Here is a 22,939-nt window from a genome sequence, read left to right as displayed (position 1 = left end):
GTATTTCAGAAGCTCAAGGTGAGTCGACTATTTACCATTCTTCGAGAGCAGTCACAGCGCAGTCAACAATCACAACATAACCTGTGAATATGCAATAACACAACAGATAATAGGGAAAAAGAGTCTAAAGTGTGATAATTTTACATCCAATCACACAGGTTGGCTTTTGTCTTTTATCATGCTATGATACTTCTTGCAGGTAACAACCCTCCACGATTGGTCAGCTTTGATGGTTTTGCACAGGCCGAAGAGAATGCAGCAAGAGGTACGCCATTTTGTTACTGTAGATTTTTACACTAGTAGTGTATATCCCCCTCTCGAGCGACCGGAGATAATTCGTCCCAAAAGTAATAAAAAATAAACTAATAATGTAATCCGAAAATATGCGGTCGTCATCTCAAATATTTAATGCGTGTAGGGGAACCGGGGTATATGAGCGCTACTGATTGGTCATTAGCCTCTCTCCAAACCGACGGGCGAATCTATTCCGACGCATGGAACTCGAATTATGCGTGCGTGTGTGTTGTGCTCCGAAATTATGTTGGCAGAAGTGATTTATTGGAAATAACAGGAAATATATCATTCGTGCTGTACTTCACTAAGGAGAAAAGTTGACTTTTCAGAAGAAATGATATGAAGCATCACACATATTCATGTAACTGTTGAGCAGTTTTTTGTAGTGTCTTTTTCACTTTCAGGTGTATGCTTCTATGACTCTTTTCATTCAAGATGTTAACGATGAGGTGCCCCAGTTTAGGGGAACCCCTTACAGAGCCAGCATCAGTGAGGTGAGTTGACCAATGAGCAGTCTGTGTAGGTGTGTATACCTGCTGTCTAAGATTTAGAAGATATTTAAATATTATGATGGTATTGCTTTTGATGAATACATATGAAATCTGTCAAGAGCTGTCAAATTGTCTTTTTTCTTTACAACAGGATGCCCCGAACGGCACTTTGGTCTTTGATGGGACACAGACTGTGGATCCAGATACAGGAATAGGAGGAAGTGTTTCTTATTCTCTTGAGGTAAGTCATCAAGGCATGGCTGGTTCTCTGTTTCAGTTGGTCTCGGTCGCAGGCTCGAATCCATCTTAAGCTACTTTGCCTGCTCGGCTATAAGCCAGGAGGTTCGCCCGCTATTTAATGCAAATATGATCACCTCCTTAGGGATTATCAGCATAGTATCTACTAAACACTTAATGATTGTCTTATGCTCTATTAAAATAGAGCATAAGACAATCATTAAGTGTTTAGTAGATACTATGCTGATAATCCCTAAAGAGGTGTAGACCACTACACAGGTACTTAAATGTTGTGACATGTTGTTAAGATGGTATTGACATACGCTACGTAATGCATAGCTGAATGGTGTTTTCTGATGTTTGGAGCTCAAGTTTTTATTATTAGTTTACCAGGCCTGTATAAAATTTATCCTACAGTTGACAGATGAGGCTTACAGGTCGACCTTCAGAACTACACCTTGTCAAGGTCATATCTACCTAAACGGTACTTTGGATTTCGAGAAGCACAACTTTTACCAGTTACAGCTGACTGCCACGGTTTGTAAATCATTGGAGAATTTCTTTCTCAACATTTCTTAACTCTGTTTGTTAACAGCTGCCTGTCTGAACTACAGATTCTACACAAACATCACATATGCACCTATTGAAGTAAAACAATTTTCTAGTTTTATGTTAACTGTCCTGGCTCACTTTTCTACTAAAACATTTCAAACTCACAGGTTATAGAACATATGCTGTATGGTACAGAAAATAATGTCCAATACTGTTTGGAATCCCCGTCTTGGACGAGGGACTTATAGATTCCCCCTCTACGTTCATTAAAGTCGAATTGTCTACAAGTCTTTGGGGAAGCACTCGGTTTCCTACACCCTTAAAACTGATCGCCACCATACAGTGAAAAATTCTAGAGCATAGCGGTAAATATATAAATAAATCAAATAAAATAGGAGATTCTGCATAGTCTCTAGACAATATTTTCAGGGATATCATGAAAGTTTCTGTGGAAATTTATCAGCCAATATATCTTTATCGATAGTTTTTACCTTTTAAGTAACCCTCCATGCCACAATATATAGCAAAGTCACTATTTACAGTCATACCATTTTGTTATCAGTGTGTTTGTGGTTTGTGGGACAGGATGGCGGAGGTCTTAACGCTACCACTGATGTGATCATCGCCATCGAAGATGTCCAGGATACCAAGCCTTATTTTGTTAACACACCTTACACAACGGTCATCCTAGAGAACGCCACAGTAGTAAGTAATATTTGTTGCCATGCCGTGGGACGTAACTCTGTTGGCGTTATGACGCAACTTGAAAACTGCGCATTTCGGTCGTGCCATTGCATCCATTTACAATCGACAGCTATGTATGGAGAGTGGTAATTTTTTGTGGGAGACATACACAAATCAAACAGAATTAAATATGGAGAAGTTCCGCATCGGCGGCCGAGTTATTAGATAACATGTGTTGCACTTGAAAGAGTCAAGTAAACGAACAAGTTTAACCTGTACTTTGCATTATTAAATGAAAGAAAGAATATGCTACTTTGTTCAGTAATAACCCATGGCATCTGTTACGGCTAAAATATGCAATGCCCAACATCTTAGATAATTCCAATTTGGCCATCTCTTATTGCTCGAATATTTCCATTGAATTGTATGATTTGCTCTTTCTGATGCCCCTCTCATTTCAGGGCACACCAGTTATTTCTGTGCTAGCCATGGATGGAGATGGCGGTGTATCAAATCCCATAGCGTATCGCTTCTTGAACTGTGAGTAGAGCTCCAGCATTTCTGTTATTCCTTCAATGTTTGGAGTCAGATAAGGCAATCAAACTCAGAAATGTTTACGATAATAAAGTGCATGTTTCAAAATCCCAGTGCAACTCTGAAGACATACTGCAGAATGAGAAGAACAAATCTTTGGCCATTGCGCTCATAACAGTTTCATTTCCATAGAAGAATTGGTTATGGAGTAATAACGCATCAAAAAGGCACTCTTGGTGAAAAATCATCATTTTTTGGTGTTTTCCCTGCACTGGGACATATACCCCATTACCCAACCAGGTTCCTTTGCTTAGTTCCTTTTTGAATTCGTATATTCCAGTGAAATTTAAGAATTGTGTAAGGAGTTTGATTTTATCATAATGACATTGTCACACTGACCTGGTTTTATTTGAATTGTTAGCATTTCAAAACTGTTTCCTAAACACATTATAACCGTGCTATTATAATGGATTTACAAGTCACTTATATCCTTTAGTATACAAAACCTTGGGAGCCGGTGATTATTCCAAATTTTTCCCAGTGTCATCTGACGATGCCATATTTCACTTCTTGTCTAAAACGATAAAGTTCCGTCTACACACTTGGATAGGGAATTTGTAGATACCCACTCTCACTGCTCGTTGTGACCTGGGGATAATAAGCGGTCCACGGCGCTAGTTTGGCTTTGTTTTAAATTCGTTGAAAATCCCTTGTCTCCCACTAAGACGGTTTTCATATGTCTATGTCAGTACGCCATTAACTTGCGGAGGTCTGGGGTTTCCCCCCCGTCATTATTGTTTCCCCTGTTGACCGCGATAGTAGGCGTGAAGAATTCATAACTGAGTATTTTAACGAACATAAAAGGTGTCCGTACGAGTATATAAACAATTATGGGCCCTATTATTATGTAATATAATGCGGTCGTCATTTAAGTGAAATATTCTTGAGTACGGCCTAAAACACCAATCAAATAGATAAATAAAATTATTATGTAGTTCTACTGTCCATTCGTAGTCTTTGGTCTTTGCGTCATTTCAAGAAAGTTATATATCTACTAGTGCAAAAATGCTACATCATACCTGCGGCTTCTTTTGCCTGATTCCAGATTCCAGAAGTGACTTCCGTATTGATGCGTTTACAGGAAAGATCACTGTAAATGGCAAGCTTGACAGTAATCTACCAGAGCTGCTCGATCAGGGAAGCGTGTTTGATTTGACTGTCGAGGTATGTTAGTTAGTCCATTGTTTGTCTTCCAAAGATTGTTGGATTCCTGCAACTTACCTAATGTTAATTAATCTAATTTGCGAATACTACTCCACTTTTTTTCTACTTATTTAGGCCTATGTTATTACTTTGCCACTAATTTTCTTAAACCCACTACCTAACGGAAAGCACCTCAATGCAAAACCTTGCTGTCGACCTGGTATATACAAGCTTTTCAATGGAGCAATACTACATAATCCTCTCCATACAAGCTCACTTTAAACCAAGAGATCCTTCTTAAGGGCACGACGATGGAACGAATTAATGGCACGATGTCCGACAGCGCGTAGCGATGGAAAGATGGAACCAATCAATGTGACAATACCTCAAACCGATGGAACGATGTTTAGGAACGAAGACACGATTCTGCGAAGCGATGGAACGATGAATGAAAATGTTGCAACAACGCGATACAAACAACTGTAACTATCTAATCAACATGCATTTATTGAATATGCATGTTTAAAACAATAAAATAATAGCTTTTATACTTACACCACACCATTTCCTTTTTCAGCCAAAGAGAGACTGTTGCGCCAGGCCAAATGCAGAAAGGGGAGACAACTGCTACGATGTTGGTGTTGATCGCTGTGCAGGATGTTAATGACCACGCTCCAGAGTTTGACAGGTCCTTGTACAGCGCGTCTATTCTGAAGAACGCACGGAAGGGCACTCCCATTCAGCTGGATGTGTCAGAACTTATCTATGTCCAAGATCAGGATCAGGTAAGGAAAGATGTAGAAACCTTTGAAACAACAAAATATTAGAAACCCACTTGCAAGCTTATTTGCAGTGGTTTAAATAGTGTAAATGCTTTTGATTTATTTACTTAAGTGCGTTGTTTTACGTCGTACTCAAGAATATCTTAATTATACGACGGTGGCCATCTAAAGGGTTTTAAAATTGAAAGAAATTTGTATTGTCTTCTTGACTTTCTGATTAATGTTCTGCATGAAATCTCTGTAAAAAGGTTCAAATAAATCATTGGCAGCATGACCAGTGTGGCAGCTTTACTATCATGGTATCATGGCCTGTGTGGTAGCTTTACCATCATGGTAACATGACCTGTGTGGTAGCAGTGCCATCATGATAGCATGACCTGCGTGGTAGCTTGACCATCTTGGTAGCATATCCTGCGTGGTAGTATGACCTGTGTGGTAGCATAATTTGCATGGTAGCATGACCTGGACGGCAACGGCATGACCGGTATGGTAACATGACTGGCATGGTAATGACATGATTTGTATGATAGCATATTGCAACAATCTGTTTCAGAACTGGAATCACTGGACTATCCGGAGTATGTATTGTGAATTGAATCGTTTTTGTTCGAACAGTACTGTTTTCAGACTGACAGTAGTGCTTTCTCGGCCACATTGAAATCGAGTGAGAAAGCTTGGAAGAGAATTAATTTACTTTTTTGATTGGTGTTTTACCCTGTACTCAAGAATATTTCACTGAGACGAAACATTATGGTGGGAGAAAATCGGGCAGATCCCGAGGGAAACTCACGGGGTTCTTCAATCATTAACAAAGTACTTCTTTTTCTTCAGGGTATGAATTCAAAATTCACCATAACACTCGAGAAAGATGGCCACCCTTACTATGTATTCAGCCCTCATCCCCGAGTTGTCTTCCACGAGTCTGCCATCACACTGAAAGTGAACTCCAGCACTGAGCTCGCTCAGGATGGAAACTCACATCTCAGCTTTACGGTACTGTACTAAGATTTGTGCTATAAACATCTTTGTTATTTGGCCAAATATCGCGAAGTGTTTCTTGCCTCGGATAATTTTGAGATTTAGTTGGTACCTTTGCTATTGGTATAATGTCAAGAGTACAATGTGACTAATGACTTATTCCCTGTTTTCACAGATCGTTGCCATGGAAACCGCTACACCAGACATGCTCTCTGGCTCAGCTCTTGTTCGCGTGACAATTCTGGACTATAAGGTGACCTCTCCGCAGTGTCCCGTTAATAAAGCACAAGCACTGAGACTGAGCACAGTGGCAATATTAACATTAGCGTTATCATTGATTAAACTATGTACATGTCTTACAACGATCTAACTCACCAGTCACATAGAGTAAGAGGGAACTGCGCGCGTATTAAGGCATAAGGAAACGTTTTATGTAACCTGTTCTCCAAAACTTTCGAGCAATTGAAAATAGAAAAGTAAGTTTTCAAATTCCACTGTTCAGAAAGTCCACCGCATAAACAATATCAAAGTCAAATCTCCAGAATAACATTAGCAGAACAACCGTTTGAAAATAGTAATTTTAACTTAGAAGCCACCGGTTTCCAATGATATCGCAACAGTTTTGTACTCTAAACGAAAGATTAAACCATATATGTTTGTAATGCCGTAAAGGTGAGAACAGATCCAGGATTAACTCTTTATTGATATTCATATTCTCATATATTCTTATGACTGTATGTAATAAATTCTGCACTCGAAGAATACCATATCTTGCTGTTCTTTTGAGTGAGTGCTTGGGGTTTAACGTCGTACCTGTTCTTTTGAAGAAACGTAACACACTCTGGTGTGGCTGGTGCTGAAAATGTACATAAAGTGGTCTAATTATTGACGCGTGGCCTCCGTGGCCTAGTTGTTAGAGTGCTAGCGCAACACAAATTACCCAGGTGTCTATCACCAATCCTGCTACTATGAGTTGAAGTCCAACTTATTCTGGCTTCCTCTCGGGTCGCACGTAGGAAGGTCTGCTCGCAACCTGCGGATGGTTGTGGGTTTCCCCTGGACTCTGCTCGGTTTTCTCCCACCATAATGCTTGCCGCCGTCATTTAAGTGAGATATTCTTGAATCAAATACATCAAATCAATAAATTGCTGACGTTTGGATTCCGTGGCCGCGTTGTTAGCATGCTGTACCGCAGCACACTGACCCAAGAGGCCATTACCAATGCGGTCACTATGACCTCGTTTAACTTATCTTGGCTTCCTTTCGGGTCGTACGTAGGAAGGTCTAAGCATGGTCGTATCAGTGAAATATTCTTGAATACGACGTAAAAAAACTTACATAAAATAAATACATAAATAAATACATAAATTACTGGCGCCATTTTGTAAATTTTTAATGATCTCATCCCATGTCTTCCACTAATATGTAACAGTTCGTTAGTAACTTGACCTAAGATAGGTCGTTTAATTACCCGGGTCGCTCCAGTTTCCCATGTCGATAAAAAGGACTACCATAGTAGGAAACATTCTTTCGGATATGGCGTTAAAGCAGATTGGTGCGCGACAAGTAGGAACATTATACAGCGTAAACGGCTACATGGGCGTCAACGACTGATTATTATCACTTATTATTATCATTATTATTCCATCATATAGAGGATAGTAGACTCATGACAGCGAGAAGTGTTAGGATAAAAGTCTATATCAATGCCTGGGGTTTAACGTCGTGCTTAACAATTTTTCCGCCAAATGACGACGAGGAGTTACTGGGTGTGTGTACATATATCGTGTCTTCTTGCCGCAGGGCGATTCCACGCCGGCGAAGTGCTGTCGCCACTGAAGTATCATGCCGAGGACACCAGACAAGACAGCCTATTCAGTCACATTATACTGACACCGAGCCAACCAGCCCTGTTTCCTTGCTCTAACCTCTCAGTTCTGAGCACCAATCAAGGCAGTAACAGTACGATTTTTAAAGTCTTTGGAGGGGGCTTCAATTTGTCATGAGAAGAGCTGGGGCCAGTTTCACAAAGATGTCGTACATGTACGATATCGCCCATTTAGGACAATAGTACGGTAATAGTGACGTACAAAATATCGTACGACAAATGTACGATTAAAGAATATCGAATATCTGTGAGGAACTGGGCCTAGTACTCTGTTGAGTGATCTAATTGAGACGTCACGCAATCCATGCTAAGTTCTGCAAGTGACTTTGGCTATGGTATGAAAACGTGTAGTTACGTCATTTACTACTGAGTTTATCATTAATTGCGTTTTCACTGAATGGGCACTTGGCCGGATCAACTGCCTCTCGGTTTGTTTTCATCATACAGAAATAGAATTTTCCAGAAACCTATAAGTCTGGAAAATTCGGAAAGTTTGTTTACAGCTACACCGTGATACGGTGGCAAACATGAAAGGACTTGTGAATAACTTGAACATGCGCCTTAGCGATTGACAGGCCATCTTCCGAAATAATCCTAAATTTCATTGCCAGGCACGATTTTACGTGTCAGGCACCGGTCGGTAAATTTATGTAATCTGAAATGTACATAATCTGAAGAGTTTACTTCCTGAATTACTGAATAGATAGATAGTTTGACCAGATAGTTTATCATATTTGTGTCAGCCTTATTTACCCAACACTCGGGTAAGGAACATATTATCCTGAAATTTGACTGCCAACACCAGTAACGCACGCGGATGGACACAATGGCGCATGTCTGGATGGTCTGTATCGGCTATTTTCTTTGCTGTATTTCAGAAGCTCAAGGTGAGTCGACTATTTACCATTATTCCAGAGCAGTAACAGTGCAGTCAACAAATACAACATAACCTGTGAATATGCAATAAAACAACAGATAATAGGGAAAGAGAGTCTAAAGTGTGATAATTTTACATACAATCATTCAGGTTGGCTTTTGTCTTTTATCATGCTATGAGACTTCTTGCAGGTAACAACCCTCCACGATTGGTCAGCTTTGATGGTTTTGCACAGGCCAAAGAGAATGCAGCAAGAGGTACGCCATTTTGTTACTGTAGATTTTTACACTAGTAGTGTATATCCCCCTCTCGAGCGACCGGAGATAATTCGTCCCAAAAGTAATAAAAAATAAACTAATAATGTAATCCGAAAATATGCATTCGTCATCTCAAATATGTAATGCGTGTAGGGGAGCCGGGGTATATGAGCGCTACTGATTGGTCATTAGCCTCTCTCCGAACCGACGGGCGAATCTATTCCGACGCATGGAACTCGAATTATGCGTGTGTGTGTGTTTGTTAATTGGAGAAGAACTGGTGTGACGTAAACACTCGCCTTAGTAGTAGTATATAGCCCCAAAACGAGCGACCTGCGATAGTTTGTCAAAACAATAATAAAAATAAACTAATAACGTAATCCGAAAATATGCGGTCGTCATCTGAAATATTTAATGCGTGTAGGGGAGTCGGGGGAGCGGGGGCGGGGGCTCTATACGTGTCTCAGCCAGTCACTGACAACGTCCTTACAGTTAAACTTGGCTCGACTATAAATATACTACGGTGAGTGTTTAGGTCACGCCCGTTCTTCTTCAATTAACAGACACACACGCGTAATTTGAGTTCCATGCGTCGGAATAGATTCGCCCTTCGCTACAGAGCTAGGGTAATGACCAATGAACAGCGCTCATATACTCCCGGACTCTCCTACACGTATTAAATTATTAACTATCGCCGGTCGATCGAGCAGGGGCCATATACTACTTACACTATTGAAAATATACTACACTGTCTAGAAAGCAAAAGAAACATACTGCGCCATAATTGAAAATCCATGACCGGTAAGGTATAAAGTAAAAAAAATAATCCGATTTATAATGGAAATGCTTAAAGTAAGTATTTAAGGAATTTCCCTATCTACCCAAAATCCTGGTCGCTGTGGTTTTAAATAAAACATTCTTTGTTTTGTCATGCGTTAGATCGTCAAACAAATAAATCTTAGACAGTTATGCCCCTTACCTTACCAGGTATACTGATCAAGACAATAACGGCCACAGACGCAGATGGCCCCAATGAGATCACCTTTGAAGTGGACCACAACAGCCCTGAGACTCAGAACCTTGTGTATCTGGGGACTCCCAGGGGGACCAGCACTTCAGGGCGTTCTGTGGATGTGTTCCTCAACGTGAACAACCTGGACAGGGATTATGTGAGTATTCTCACGAAGAGACAAATAATGCCTTGCGAAAACTAGTCGTGTGTAAAGACTTCTCAATCACTCTCTGTTATTGACAGCACATTGTGTCGACTACTGACCATTTTCGGTGGGAGTAAAGGACAGTACCGGTACCTTTTGGATAAATTCTAGAAAAACCTTTACTCTGCGCTCTCAATCCATCAATAATTATGTATTCATAAGTTATTCAGGTCACTACCATCGAATAGAGGATAGTAGGCTCATGTCAGCGAGAAGTGTTAGGATAAAGTCTATGTGAATGTTTGGGGTTTAACGTCGTGGTTAACTATGTTTCCGCCATAGTACGACCTGGGGACATTAGATGTATGTACATATATCGTGGGTCCTTGTATAGAGTAGGGCGATTCCACGCCGGCGAAGTGCTGTCGCCACTGAAGTATCATGCCGAAAACACCAGACACGATACCCTGTTCAGTCACATTATACTGACATTGGGCCAACCAGTCCTGCTTCCTTGCTCTAACCTCTCAGTTCTGAGCACCAAGCAAGGCAGCAACAAGTACCATTTTTAAAGTCTTTAGTATGAGCCGACCCGGGTTTGATACCCTTCTCTCCCGACTTCGGTGCGGACGCTCTGACCATTAGGCTACCAAAGCGGTTCTAGAGCAAAGTAAATGTTCAGTTAAGTTCTCCATAATGCTATGGAAGAGGTTTTTTATTTTTTTTGATTTTAGCGGACAAGTGCAATACACTCAGGCTTCGCATTTGGCTCATGAACTCTTAAGAGCACAACAACGACCTGCTCAGTCTAAACATATCTACATGTAGATGTATGGTAGGTAATTTGGCACCACTTTTAGAAAGTGATATGGTAATGGGCTCCGGCTTTCTTTGTTGACGAAGTGAACTATCCTCTTTTTAAAGGAGAATCTCAAGTAGCAATATTGAAAGCGTAATCGTTTCGGTATAAGAGTCACACAAAAATTTTTTTCGATGCTTTATAACCTAGACAGAATTAATGAGTTTGTTTTGTGGAGGCTGACCTTATGGCATAATAAAGTAACACATGGTAAGCGTGAGTGCTTGACAAAAATGACTGGGTGCTAAGGGGTTAGCGTTGAAGGTAAAGTGGGCAAAGATTTTTCAGCATTCTTGGCCCATAGAATATTTCTTTCTAAACATAACTGAACATTCGGGCATGTGTACGAAAATTCATGTTGAGACGGCATTACGTCATCATTTTAGCCATAACAGAACTTGTTGGTTTGAGTGAGTAGACTAGTCGGGTGGATTTCAATATATTTTGTTATCCTTTGCACATAAAGTTATGCTCTCAAAGGAATCATTTTTATAGTACGTTCTTAATAAAGATGGCTTGTACTATGAACTTCTCCTTTAAATAAATATTAAAAATGTGTCACGCTTCGAAAACCTAACAGTCACACATTATTTTCAAAGTAACGCAGACCCCACAATAATTGCCTTTAACAACATAAATTTCTAGTCTTCAGTTAGATCATTTAACAAATTTCATGTCTTTATTTCAATCAGGATTGGAACAGAATTGCCTTCAAACTAATATAAACAAAATTTTCACTTATAGAACAAACACGCACTAGTGTTCAAAATGCGTGACACAAGTTCTCAGGCACCACGTGAGATTTAGTCTTTCATGCAGCTAAAATATGATAATGGTATGAAAAGTCATACAGGTGTGTCATGAACATATTATATTAAACTTATTTATTTAAGTTTTTGGACATTCTACGTTTTGACTTGGGACCTTCCAGAGAGAACATTTGAAGGCTTTCAGGTAAATTGTATAAATAAATTGTAAAAGCAACACGTATATGACTGTATCAAAATCTGCTTTTTGGCTTAGGGCCGTCCAGAGAGAAAATTGTAGAGCTTTCAAGCAAAATATTAAAAAATCATAACAAAAGCTACATACCATCATGTGATTCATAAAGATTCATTAAAGTTTCCGGAAAATCTACTCTTTGATTTAGGACCCTCCAGAGAGAAACTTGCGCTTTGTGATCCGTGATGGGGTAAACAACCCTGTAAGTATACTTTATTTACTGCGAAAATATGGCCAGTGAGACTATAGAAACTATTTTTATTAATGTATGATTCTCACTAAGTCATTTCAGCCGTTTGAAAAAGAAATGTTCACTGATGAAATTTAAGTGTATACCAGCAGTTTTTTTTATCCTAGGACATCTTAGTTCCGTGTTTGTCTAACGTCTGAGACAAAGTGTACGTTACAACAGGATCTTCTTCTAATTACAATTACAGATGATAGATTGTAGACCATGTAAAGCGTTGAAAGCCTTTATTTGAGATTAAATTGTAAGTCATGTAAGGGCCATCAACTGCACGATGGAGCAAGTTAGTGTCAGCGCACGTGTCTTTTTCAAACGGCCTGAAGTGACTCACTTGTCTAAATAACATTTCTAAAAATATATTTCCCTGAATGACAATCCTTCAATGTAAACGGATATCATAGGTTTTATGGCATTTTATGTTCTGTAAGGCAAGCTATGCCATGTCAAAACCCAGGTGTCACTAGTAAACGCTTCATTTTGTCATGAGAAGAGCTGGGGCTGGTTTCACAAAGATGTAGTACAGGTACGATATCTCCCTTTTAGGACAGTAGTACGGTAATAGTGACGTACAAAATATCGTAAGACAAATGTACGATAAAAGAATGTCGTACGCCGCTGTGTGGAACTGGGCCTAGTACTCTGACGAGTGATCTAATTGTGACGTCACGCTATCCATGCTAAGATGTGCAAGTGACTTTGGGTCGTTACGTCATTTATTACTGAGTTTATCATTAATTGCGTTTTCACTGAAGTAGCACTTTAACTTCGGTTGACTGGTAGATACACTTCAATGGGCACTTGGCCGGATCAACTGCCTCTCGGTTTGTTTTCATTGCACAAAAGCAGAATTTTCCAGAAACCTACAAGTCTGGAAAATTCGGCAAGTTTGTTTACACCTACACCGTGCAACGGCGGAAAACAGGAAAGGACCTGTACACAACTTGAACATGCGCCTTAGCGATTGAAAGGCCATTTCCCTAAATAATCCTAGATAAAGGAGTAAATGCTTTCATTACCAGACACGATATTTGAATTACATATTTACGCCCCAGGCACCATTGGGTAAATTTATTGGATTTATTAAAATGATATTAATGTTATGTTGGTGGATTAGAATTGTAGTAGTTAAAAATGTGCACAAAGTATTAGATCAGATGTTGACTTCCTTGTTGAAGTGCATGAAGTAATTTATTGGAAAATAATAGCAAGTATGTGCATTGAGCTGTTGAATATAACTGGCTTCTTTATTCGTATTCCTGTTGTAGGCCTACTCCACCGAAGAGAAAAATATGGTGAAGATTCTCACAAATGTATTTACCTGTTGAATAAGCTCTTTTACTAAATCTGTTCACTTTCAGGTGTATGCTTCTATGACTCTGTTCATTCAAGATGTTAACGATGAGGTGCCCCAGTTTAGGGGAACCCCTTACAGAGCCAGCATCAGTGAGGTGAGTTGACCAATCAGTAATCTATGTAGGTTTGTATACCTGCTGTCTAAGATTTAGAAGATATTTAAATATTATGATGGTATTGCTTTTGATGAATACATATGAAATCTGTGAAGAGCTGTCAAATTGTCTTTTTTCTTTACAACAGGATGCCCCGAACGGCACTTTGGTCTTTGATGGGACACAGACTGTGGATCCAGATACAGGAATAGGAGGAAGTGTTTCTTATTCTCTTGAGGTAAGTCATTAAGGCATGGCTTGTTCTCTGTTTCATTTGGTCTCGGTCGTAGGCTCGAATCCATCTTAAGCTACTTTGCCTGCTCGGCTTTAAGTCAGGAGGTCCGTCAATTATCTAATGCAAATATAATGAGGTAGTTTACTTAGTACACTTATGTTTCACTTACCCCTGAAGCTTAAACCGTCAGGATGAAAAAGACGTAAACAATAATAAGAAAATGAATTAAAGTTTTATCACCTCCTCAGGGATTATCAGCATAGTATCTTCTAAACACTTAATGATTGTTTTATGCTCTATTTTGCCACTGAGGCCATTACACAGGTAATGAAATGTTGTGACATGTTATTAAGTTTGTATTGTCCTACGTAATGCATAGCTGAATGGTATTTTCTGATTTTTGGAGCTCAATTTTTTATGATTAGTTTACCAGGCCTGTGTATAATTTATCCTACAGTTGACAGATGAGGCTTACAGGTCGACCTTCAGAACTACACCTTATCAAGGTCATATCTACCTAAACGGTACTTTGGATTTCGAGAAGCACAACTTTTACCAGTTACAGCTGACTGCCACGGTTTGTAAATCATTGGAGAATTTCTTTCTCAACATTTCTTAACTCTGTTTGTTAACAGCTGCCTGTCTGAACTACAGATTCTACACAACCATCACATAGGCCTACTCAAGTAAAACAATTTCCTAGTTTCATGTTAACTGTCCTGGCTCACTTTTCTACTAAAACATTTCAAACTCACAGGTTATAGAACATATGCTGTATGGTACAGAAAATAATGTCCAATACTGTTTGGAATCCCCGTCTTGGACGAGGGACTTATAGATTCCCCTTCTACGTTCATTAAAGTCGAATTGTCTACAAGTCTTTGGGGAAGCACTCGGTTTCCTACACCCTTAAAACTGATCGCCACCATACAGTGAAAAATTCTAGAGCATAGCGGTAAATATATAAATAAATCAAATAAAATAGGAGATTCTGCATAGTCTCTAGACAATATTTTCAGGGATATCATGAAAGTTTCTGTGGAAATTTATCAGCCAATATATCTTTATCGATAGTTTTTACCTTTTAAGTAACCCTCCATGCCACAATATATAGCAAAGTCACTATTTACAGTCATACCATTTTGTTATCAGTGTGTTTGTGGTTTGTGGGACAGGATGGCGGAGGTCTAAACGCTACCACTGATGTCATCATCACCGTCGAAGATGTCCAGGATACCAAGCCTTATTTTGCTAACACACCTTACACAACGGTCATCCTAGAGAACGCCACAATAGTAAGTAATATTTGTTGCCATGCCGTAACTGACGCAAGTTGAAAAGACCACATTGTGGCCATACACTGTCTCCATTCACAATCGACAACGTCGTTCATGTATGTATAGTGGTAGTTTTATTGCAAGACCCACACAAATCAAACAGAATTAAATATGGAGAAGTTCCGCATCGGCGGCCGAGTTATTAGATAACATGTGTTGCACTTGAAAGACTCAAGTAAACGAAGAAGTTTAACCTGTACTTTGCATTATTAAGTGAAAGAAAGAATATGCTACTTTGTTCAGTAATAAACCATGGGATCTGTTACGGCTAAAATATGCAATACCCAATACCTTAGCTTATTCCAATTTGGCCATATCTTATTGGTCGAATGTTTCCATTGAATTGTGTGATTTGCTCTTTCTGATGCACCTCTCATTTCAGGGCACACCAGTTATTTCTGTGTTAGCCATGGATGGAGATCGCGGTGTACCAAATCCCATAGCGTATCGCTTCTTGAACTGTGAGTATAGCTCCAGTATTTCGGTTATTCCTTCAATGTTTGGAATCAGATAAGGCAGCGAATCGGACTCAGAAACGTTTACGATAATGAAGTGCATGTTTCAAAATCCCAGTGCAACGCTGAAGACGTACTACACAATCATAAGAACAAATCGTCGGCCAAAGCGCTCATAACAGTTTCAGTGTCATAGAAGAATGGTTAATCGAGTAATAACCCATCAAAAAGATACTCTGGGTGGAAAATCTTCATTTTTTGGTGTTTTCCCTGCACTGGGACATATACCCCATTACCCAACCAGGTTCTTTTGCTCAGCTCGTTTTGAATTCGTATATTCCAATGAAATCGTATAAGCAGCTTTTGATAAATTTCTGTTGTTGTAGAAGTGAAGAGTACGTATAAGGATGAACCAAAATGCCTAGTCTGGGGATGCAGTGTGCACATCTTTCTAACATAAAAAAATTCTCACACAACCCTAGCAACATGATTTTATCCTAATGATATTGTCACACTGACCTGGTCTTATTTTAATTGTTAGCATTTCAAAACTGTTTCCTAAACACATTATAACCGTGTTACTATAATGGATTTACAAGTCACTTATATCCCGTAGTATACAAAACCTTGGGAGCGTGGGATTATTGCATATTTTTCCCAGTGTCGTCAGAGGATGCCACATTTCACTTTTTGTCTAAAGCGATAAAGTTCTGTCCAGACCGTCCGCGCTAGTTTGACTTTGCGCAGTTTTAAATTCGTTGAAAAACCCTTGTCTTCTACTAAGACGGTGTTCATATCTCTATGTCAGTGCCTCATTAACTTGCCTAAGGGCTGTGGTTTTTTCCCCAGTCATTCCGGAAATATTCTTGAGTACGGCCTAAAACACTAATCAAATAGATAAATAAAATTATTATATAGCTCTGTTATCCATACGTAGTCAACAGATCTAGTCATAAAGTTGCCTTTTTACTCCTTCTATGAACAAAAATGAATAAAAATTTTTTTTGCTCTTTGCGTCAACAAATATGGACCCTATTATTATGTACCATAATGCCGTCGTAGTCTAAGTGAAATATTCTTGAGTACGGCCTAAAAAACCAATCAAATAGATAAATAAAATTATTATGTAGTTCTACTGTCTATTCGTAGTCTTTGGTCTTTGTGTCATTTCAAGAAAGTTATATATCTACTAGTGCAAAAATGCTACATCATACCTGCGGTTTCTTTTGCCTGATTCCAGATTCCAGAAGTGATTTCCGTATTGATGCGTCTACAGGAAGGATCACTGTAAATGACAAGCTTGACAGTAATCTACCAGAGCTGCTCGATCAGGGAAGCGTGTTTGATTTGACTGTCGAGGTATGTTAGTTAGTCCATTGTTTGTCTTCCAAAGGTTGTTGGATTCCTGCAACTTACCTGGTGTTAATTCATCTATTTTGCGAATGATCTTTATTTCTACTTAATTAGGCCTATGTTATTACTTTGCCACTAATTTTCTTAAACCCACTAATTAACGGAAAGCACCTCAATGCAAAACCTTGCTGACGACCTAGTATACACAAGCTCATCTTTTCAATGGAGCAATGCTACATAATCCTCTCCATACGGGCTCACTTTAAACCAAAACATCCTTCTTAAGGGCAAGACGATGGAACGAATTAATGGCACGATGTCCGACAGCGTGTAGCGATGGAAAGATGGAACCAATCAATGTGACAATACCTCAAACTGATGGAACAATAAATGTACTTAGAAGCGATTACATTTATGCATTTATGCATAATGCATGCATTTATTGAATATGCATGTTTAAAATAATAAAATAATAGCTTTTATACTTACACCACACCCTTTCCTTTTTCAGGCCAAAGAGGCTGTTGCGCCAGGCCAAATGCAGAAAGGGGAGACAACTGCTACGATGTTGGTGTTGATCACTGTGCAAGATGTTAATGACCACGCTCCAGAGTTTGACAGGTCCTTGTACAGCGCGTCTATTCTGAAGAACGCACGGAAGGGCACTCCCATTCAGCTGGATGTGTCAGAACTTATCTATGTCCAAGATAAGGATCAGGTAAGGAAAGATGTAGAAACCTTGGAAACAACAAAATATTAGAAACCCACTTACAAGCTTATTTGCAGTGGTTTAAATTGTGTAAATGCTTTTGATTTATTTACTTAAGTGCGTTGTTTTACGTCGTACTCAAGAATATCTTAATTATACGACGACGGCCATCTAAAGGGTTTTAAAATTGAAAGAAATTTGTATTGCCATCTTGACATACTGATTAATGTTCTGTATGAAATCGCTGTAAAAAGGTTCAAAATGATCGTCTATGATAGCCATCTTGCAGGGTTTAACTCATCTCTTCACAGGTTTATACCTATATAATTAATTACCGTATTACCACTAAATCATGTTTTTTTTGTGATTTGCCTTGCATATTAAGAACATTCCTGTCCAACATAGGCTAAATCTTTTGTGTATCCTGCCATCTTGACCTGCACGGTTTTTGACCTGCGTGATAGCATGACCATCACATAGCATGACCATCACGGTATAACATGATCATTACGGTATAACATGACCTTCACGGTAGAACATGACCATCATGATGACATATTATACCAATCATGGTATAACATGGTGGGTGTGGCGGGATGACCATCATGATAACATGACTATCATGGTAACATGACCTTTGTCGCAGCATTACCATCGTGGTAACATGACCTGTGTGGTATCATTACTGTCATGATAGCATGACCTGTGTGGTAGCATTATCATCATGGTAACATGACCTGTTTGGTAGCATGACCTGTATGGTAGCATGATCTGCATGGTAACATGACTTGCATGGTAGTGACATGATTTGTATGATAGCATATTACAACAATCTGGAATCACTGGACTATCCGAAGTACGTACTGTGAGTTGAATCGTCTTTGTTCGAACAGTTTTGTGTTCTGACACAGTAGTGCTTTCTCGGCTACACTGAAATCGAGTGGGAAAGCTTTCAAGGGTATTTATTTATTTATTTATTTATTTGATTGGTGTTTTACGCCGTACTCAAGAATATTTAACCTAGACGACGGCGGTAAGCATTATGGTGGGAGAAAACCGGGCAGAGCCCGAGGGGAAACCCACGACCCTGTGCAGGTGTGGTGACAAACCTTGCCACGTATGGAAGCATGAGCTGGACTTGAACTCACAGCGAGCTTGGAAGAGTAAGATTGAAGATGTTATTGTTGGCTCTCAATCTTATGATAAAATCCGACGGCTGAAATGGGATCTTCCAAACCTTTATCATTATTGAATATAAACATTCTTCATTCATTCTCCTTTTTCTTCAGGGGATGAATTCAAAATTCACCATAACACTCGAGAAAGATGGCCATCCTTACTATGTATTCAGCCCTCAGCCCCGAGTTGTCTTCCACGAGTCTTCCATCACGCTGAAAGTGAACTCCAGCACTGAGCTCGCTCAGGATGGAAACTCACATCTCAACTTTACGGTACTGTACTAAAATTTGTGCTATAATCATCTTTGTTATTTGGGCCAAATATATCGCGAAGTGTTTCTTGCCTCGGATAATTTTGAGATTTAGTTGGTACCTTTGCTATAGGTATAATATCGAGAGTACAATGCCGATTTCGACTTATTCCCTCTTTTCACAGATCGTTGCCATGGAAACCGCTACACCAGACATGCTCTCTGGCTCAGCTCTTGTTCACGTGACAATCCTTGACAGTGAGGTGACCTTTCCGCAGTGTCCCGGGAATAGAGTGATCAGCACAAGCACTGAGACTGAGCACAATGGCAATATTAACATTACCGTTATCATTAATTAAACTATGTACATGTCTTACTACAATCTAACTCACCAGTCACATAGAGGAAGAGGGAACTGCGCGCGTATTAGGGCATAAGGAAACGTTTTATGTAACCTTTTCTCCAAAACTTTCGAGCATTTGTAAATGGAAGAGTAAGTTTTCAAATTTCACAGTTTAGAAGTCAACCGGATACAATATCAAAGTCAAATTCCTAAAGAATAGTATTAGCAGAACAACCGATTGAAAATATATAAATAATTTTAACCTGGAAATCACCGGTTTCCAATGATATCGCAACAGTTTGTACTCTAAGCTAAAGTTTAAACCATATATGTTTGTAATGCCGTAAAGGTGAGAACGGACCCAGGATTAACGCCTTATTGGTGTTCATATATTCTTATGGCTGTATGTAATAAATTCTTCACTCAAAGATACCATATCTTGCTGTTCTTTTAAAGAAATACAACATACATACTCCGTGGCCTAGTGGTTAGCGTGCTAGCACATCACAAATTACCCAGGAGTCTATCAACCAATGCTGCCACTTTGAGTTGAAATCCAACTTATCCTGGCTTCCTCTCGGGTCATACGTAGGAAGGTCTGCCCGCAACCTGAGGATGGTTGTTGGTTTCTCCCGGACTCTGCTCGGTTTTCTCCACCATAATGCTTGCCGCCGTCATTTAAGTGAGATATTCTTGAATCAAATACATCAAATAAATACATTACTGACGTATGGATTCCGTGGCCGCGTTGTTAGGGTGCTGTAACGCAGCACACTGACCCAAGAGGCCATTACCATGCGGTCACTATGAGCTCCGTTTAACTTATCTTGGCTTCCTTTCTGGTCGTTCGTAGGAAGGTCTAAGCATGGTCGTATCAGTGAAATATTCTTGAATACGACGTAAAAAAACTTACATAAAATAAATACATAAATTACTGGCGCCATTTTGAAAATTATTAATGATCTCATCCCATGTCTTCCACTAATAGGTAACAGTTTGTTAGTAACTTGACCTACGGTAGGTTGTTTCATTACCCCGGTCACTCCAGTTTCCTACGTCGATAAAAAGGACTACCATAGTAGGAAGCATTCTTTTGGATATGGCGTTCAACCAGATTGGTGCGAGACAAGTTGGAACATTATACAGCGCAAACGGCCACACGGGTGTTGCTGACCGATTATTATCACTATTATTATTATTATTATTATTATCATTATCAAGTTCCCAAAAGCAAGAGCAGGCATAATCTGTTTGAATTGTGAGTTAGTGTAGAGATATCTAAGCGTCAAAACAGACATTCATATACCAACCGTCAACCAAAATGCACGTTCCAGGTCAATGATTACAAGGTCAATTCGCAAAACAGCGTTTAACACAAACCACCAAAGAGCTAATAAAATATGTGAAATATGAAATTAAGGAGGATTAATGCAAAGAGAAGCAAGGTCAACGGTTCCCAGTGAGGTTGGAAAGACGCATGGAAGGAAAGTTCTAGACGAGTGAATGAAATTTGTATCCAAATCGTCTACCATGTTAGTTTATAAGTTGTCGATAATCAAAATAGGTAACGGTATCTCTGAAACTCTGTTATTGCGCCTGCTCATATATCCAACGTGGATATCTAATTCAACTTGATGAATATAAAGCCCCTATACCTGCGGGTTAACCGGAATTAATAACAGTTATGATGCAGAGCGCCAAAGATTCTGGACACTGTCCATACTTACTTAAGCAGAAGAATTATCCTCATTGTAAAACTGAATAAACTTAGAGTGAAGGCGTTTGGTGGATTAACATGCATAGCTGTTTCTAGTGCACATAATCGAGATTTCATCGCTTAAGTACAACAAATCCACCTGACCGTATCAAAGCATTGTGACCCTCGGAGGTTCCGCGCAAAATCAATGTATTTTATTCCACTCCCTTCTGACATCTGAGGCTTTACGTAGATTCTAGGACAGTTTCAAGTCGAAAATTTAGAAGAATACATTTTAAGAAACAGGGCGCAGTTGTTCAAAACTGTTTTAAGACTTAATACAAGTTTTCAGCTGTGTACTTAGCCGCAGCAAAATTGTGTAACAGTGTAACAAATTTAGACTAAATCTGTTGCTGTTATACTCTGAGTTTGGATAACTGCATTGGCTGCTGAGTTTGGCTAAAATTTTAAATATAAAGTATGGCTTAATACCAGTTTTAACTAATACGCCTTCGAATAACTGGGCTCAGGATTGGAGTTCTAGGCTGTCACCGAAGACTGTAATGTTGAGCCACAGGCATAAATGATCATGTGCTTTTGTTTATCCCACCTATGGCACGTGACGCACATGCGTACTGAGCAACCACCCTAACAATATCTGGCTTATAGCCTTGACAAACCAGTTTTTGTAGTAATAACTTGTAACGTTGATTGAAATCGCCACATAACATACAGGATCTATAAGAATCTACAAATACTACAATATCAGATATGTACACACCATATGTATGACGTAAAGAATATTGCTATCCAAGTAAGAATAATTTACCACGTCAAAATCTTTCACAGCCTTTGTTGTATATACGTTTGTTTAAAGCTAGTGCATCTTCAATATACCGTTTACTTTTTAAAAAAGGTCGCGCCTGGTGACGATTAATTTTTAATAATTTCTGCATATAGTATATTGACACGAGAACAAGTATAGGTCAGTAAAAAAGGGCCACAATTCGTACCCATCGAAATACCTACACCTTGATATATGGTTCCACGAATCCCATATAGATGTTATCAATGAGAAAAGTAACCCTTGTACATATGAGTAATGGAACTGAGAAAGGGTTTGTTGCAAGTCGTTAATGTAGGGGTCAGCGGTTTCATTAAACACCGAAAAACAGTAATGAAACTCTATCAATGTACTGAGTGTATGGCGTTGCACCCAATTCAAATAAATTAATAAATAATGTTTTATTTGTTGACTTATGTGCCCGTATCCTCGCTATCACCCCGCTTGATGTGGAGGTACCAGTTTTCACTAGGATAGTCATCTGGTCAATCGGCTGATTTAACGGTCAATAAGATGCCTGCAATAAGCTAATTCAAGACTTCAGCTTGACAACAGGACTTATCCACTAAGCTTTGGCTTCGGTCATAACATTCAGTATAACGCTTGCCAGAAATTCGTAATAATACAGTGAAAGATCGCCTTTAACATAACAAACCGCAGGTATCTCAGTTTACTGTATACATGTAGTTTCACGTATGCACTACAGACCAGTCATTCACGGCAGTGCTTATATGAGCACGATAATATACTGTAGTGGGTTCCTAGTTTAATATTTTCTGTCATGTTTATTATATACACAGGATGTGCATGTGCTGATATTCAAAACAATAAACAAAGACTAGACTGTGGGAAATCCAATACATTCTACCAAAAGTTTTTTTTTAGGCTGTACTGGTGACAAATATTTGCAAGTCTCATTGGTTGATTTGCTCCATTGCACATATGATTGACAGTTGCTCCGCCCATGGGAGTTTTTGCCAGTGTTATAACTATACCCATATCCACTGCTGTGCAAATTCCTCACCTAAGACTCCTTCCGTCTCAACGT

At 39.3% G+C, this 22,939-nt stretch overlaps 1 protein-coding gene and 1 long non-coding RNA gene across 2 annotated transcripts; both read left to right on the top strand.

Moving 5' to 3' along the window:
- Nucleotides 1–687: 687 nt before the first annotated feature.
- On the top strand, nt 688–1,478 carry LOC135475521 (uncharacterized). The gene is made up of 3 exons (XR_010445057.1): nt 688–788; nt 937–1,026; nt 1,440–1,478. It is a non-coding gene; the product is annotated as an uncharacterized LOC135475521 (long non-coding RNA).
- Nucleotides 1,479–8,395: 6,917 nt separating this feature from the next.
- Nucleotides 8,396–19,774, top strand: LOC135481325 (cadherin-related family member 1-like). The gene is made up of 13 exons (XM_064761189.1): nt 8,396–8,530; nt 8,712–8,777; nt 9,765–9,946; nt 11,944–11,997; nt 13,401–13,490; nt 13,639–13,728; nt 14,183–14,302; nt 14,901–15,020; nt 15,445–15,523; nt 16,758–16,876; nt 17,382–17,588; nt 18,869–19,030; nt 19,194–19,774. The coding sequence occupies exons 1-13, from the start codon at nt 8,461–8,463 to the stop codon at nt 19,365–19,367; spliced, it is 1,533 nt and encodes a 510-aa protein (XP_064617259.1). The 5' UTR covers nt 8,396–8,460; the 3' UTR covers nt 19,368–19,774.
- The last annotated feature ends 3,165 nt before the right edge of the window (nt 19,775–22,939 follow it).

Source organism: Liolophura sinensis, chromosome 1, assembly GCF_032854445.1.
Source record: "Liolophura sinensis isolate JHLJ2023 chromosome 1, CUHK_Ljap_v2, whole genome shotgun sequence".
NCBI classification, from domain to species: domain Eukaryota; kingdom Metazoa; phylum Mollusca; class Polyplacophora; order Chitonida; family Chitonidae; genus Liolophura; species Liolophura sinensis.
This window is presented reverse-complemented; position numbering and strand designations above follow the sequence as displayed.

Excerpts from the sequence above, each read along its gene's own strand:
- LOC135481325 (XM_064761189.1), top strand. The coding sequence starts at position 8,461 with ATGGACACAATGGCGCATGTCTGGATGGTCTGTATCGGCTATTTTCTT. Across the intron at positions 8,778-9,764 it reads CAAAGAGAATGCAGCAAGAG|GTATACTGATCAAGACAATA; the intron begins GTACGCCATTTT and ends TTACCTTACCAG. Across the intron at positions 11,998-13,400 it reads GTGATGGGGTAAACAACCCT|GTGTATGCTTCTATGACTCT; the intron begins GTAAGTATACTT and ends GTTCACTTTCAG.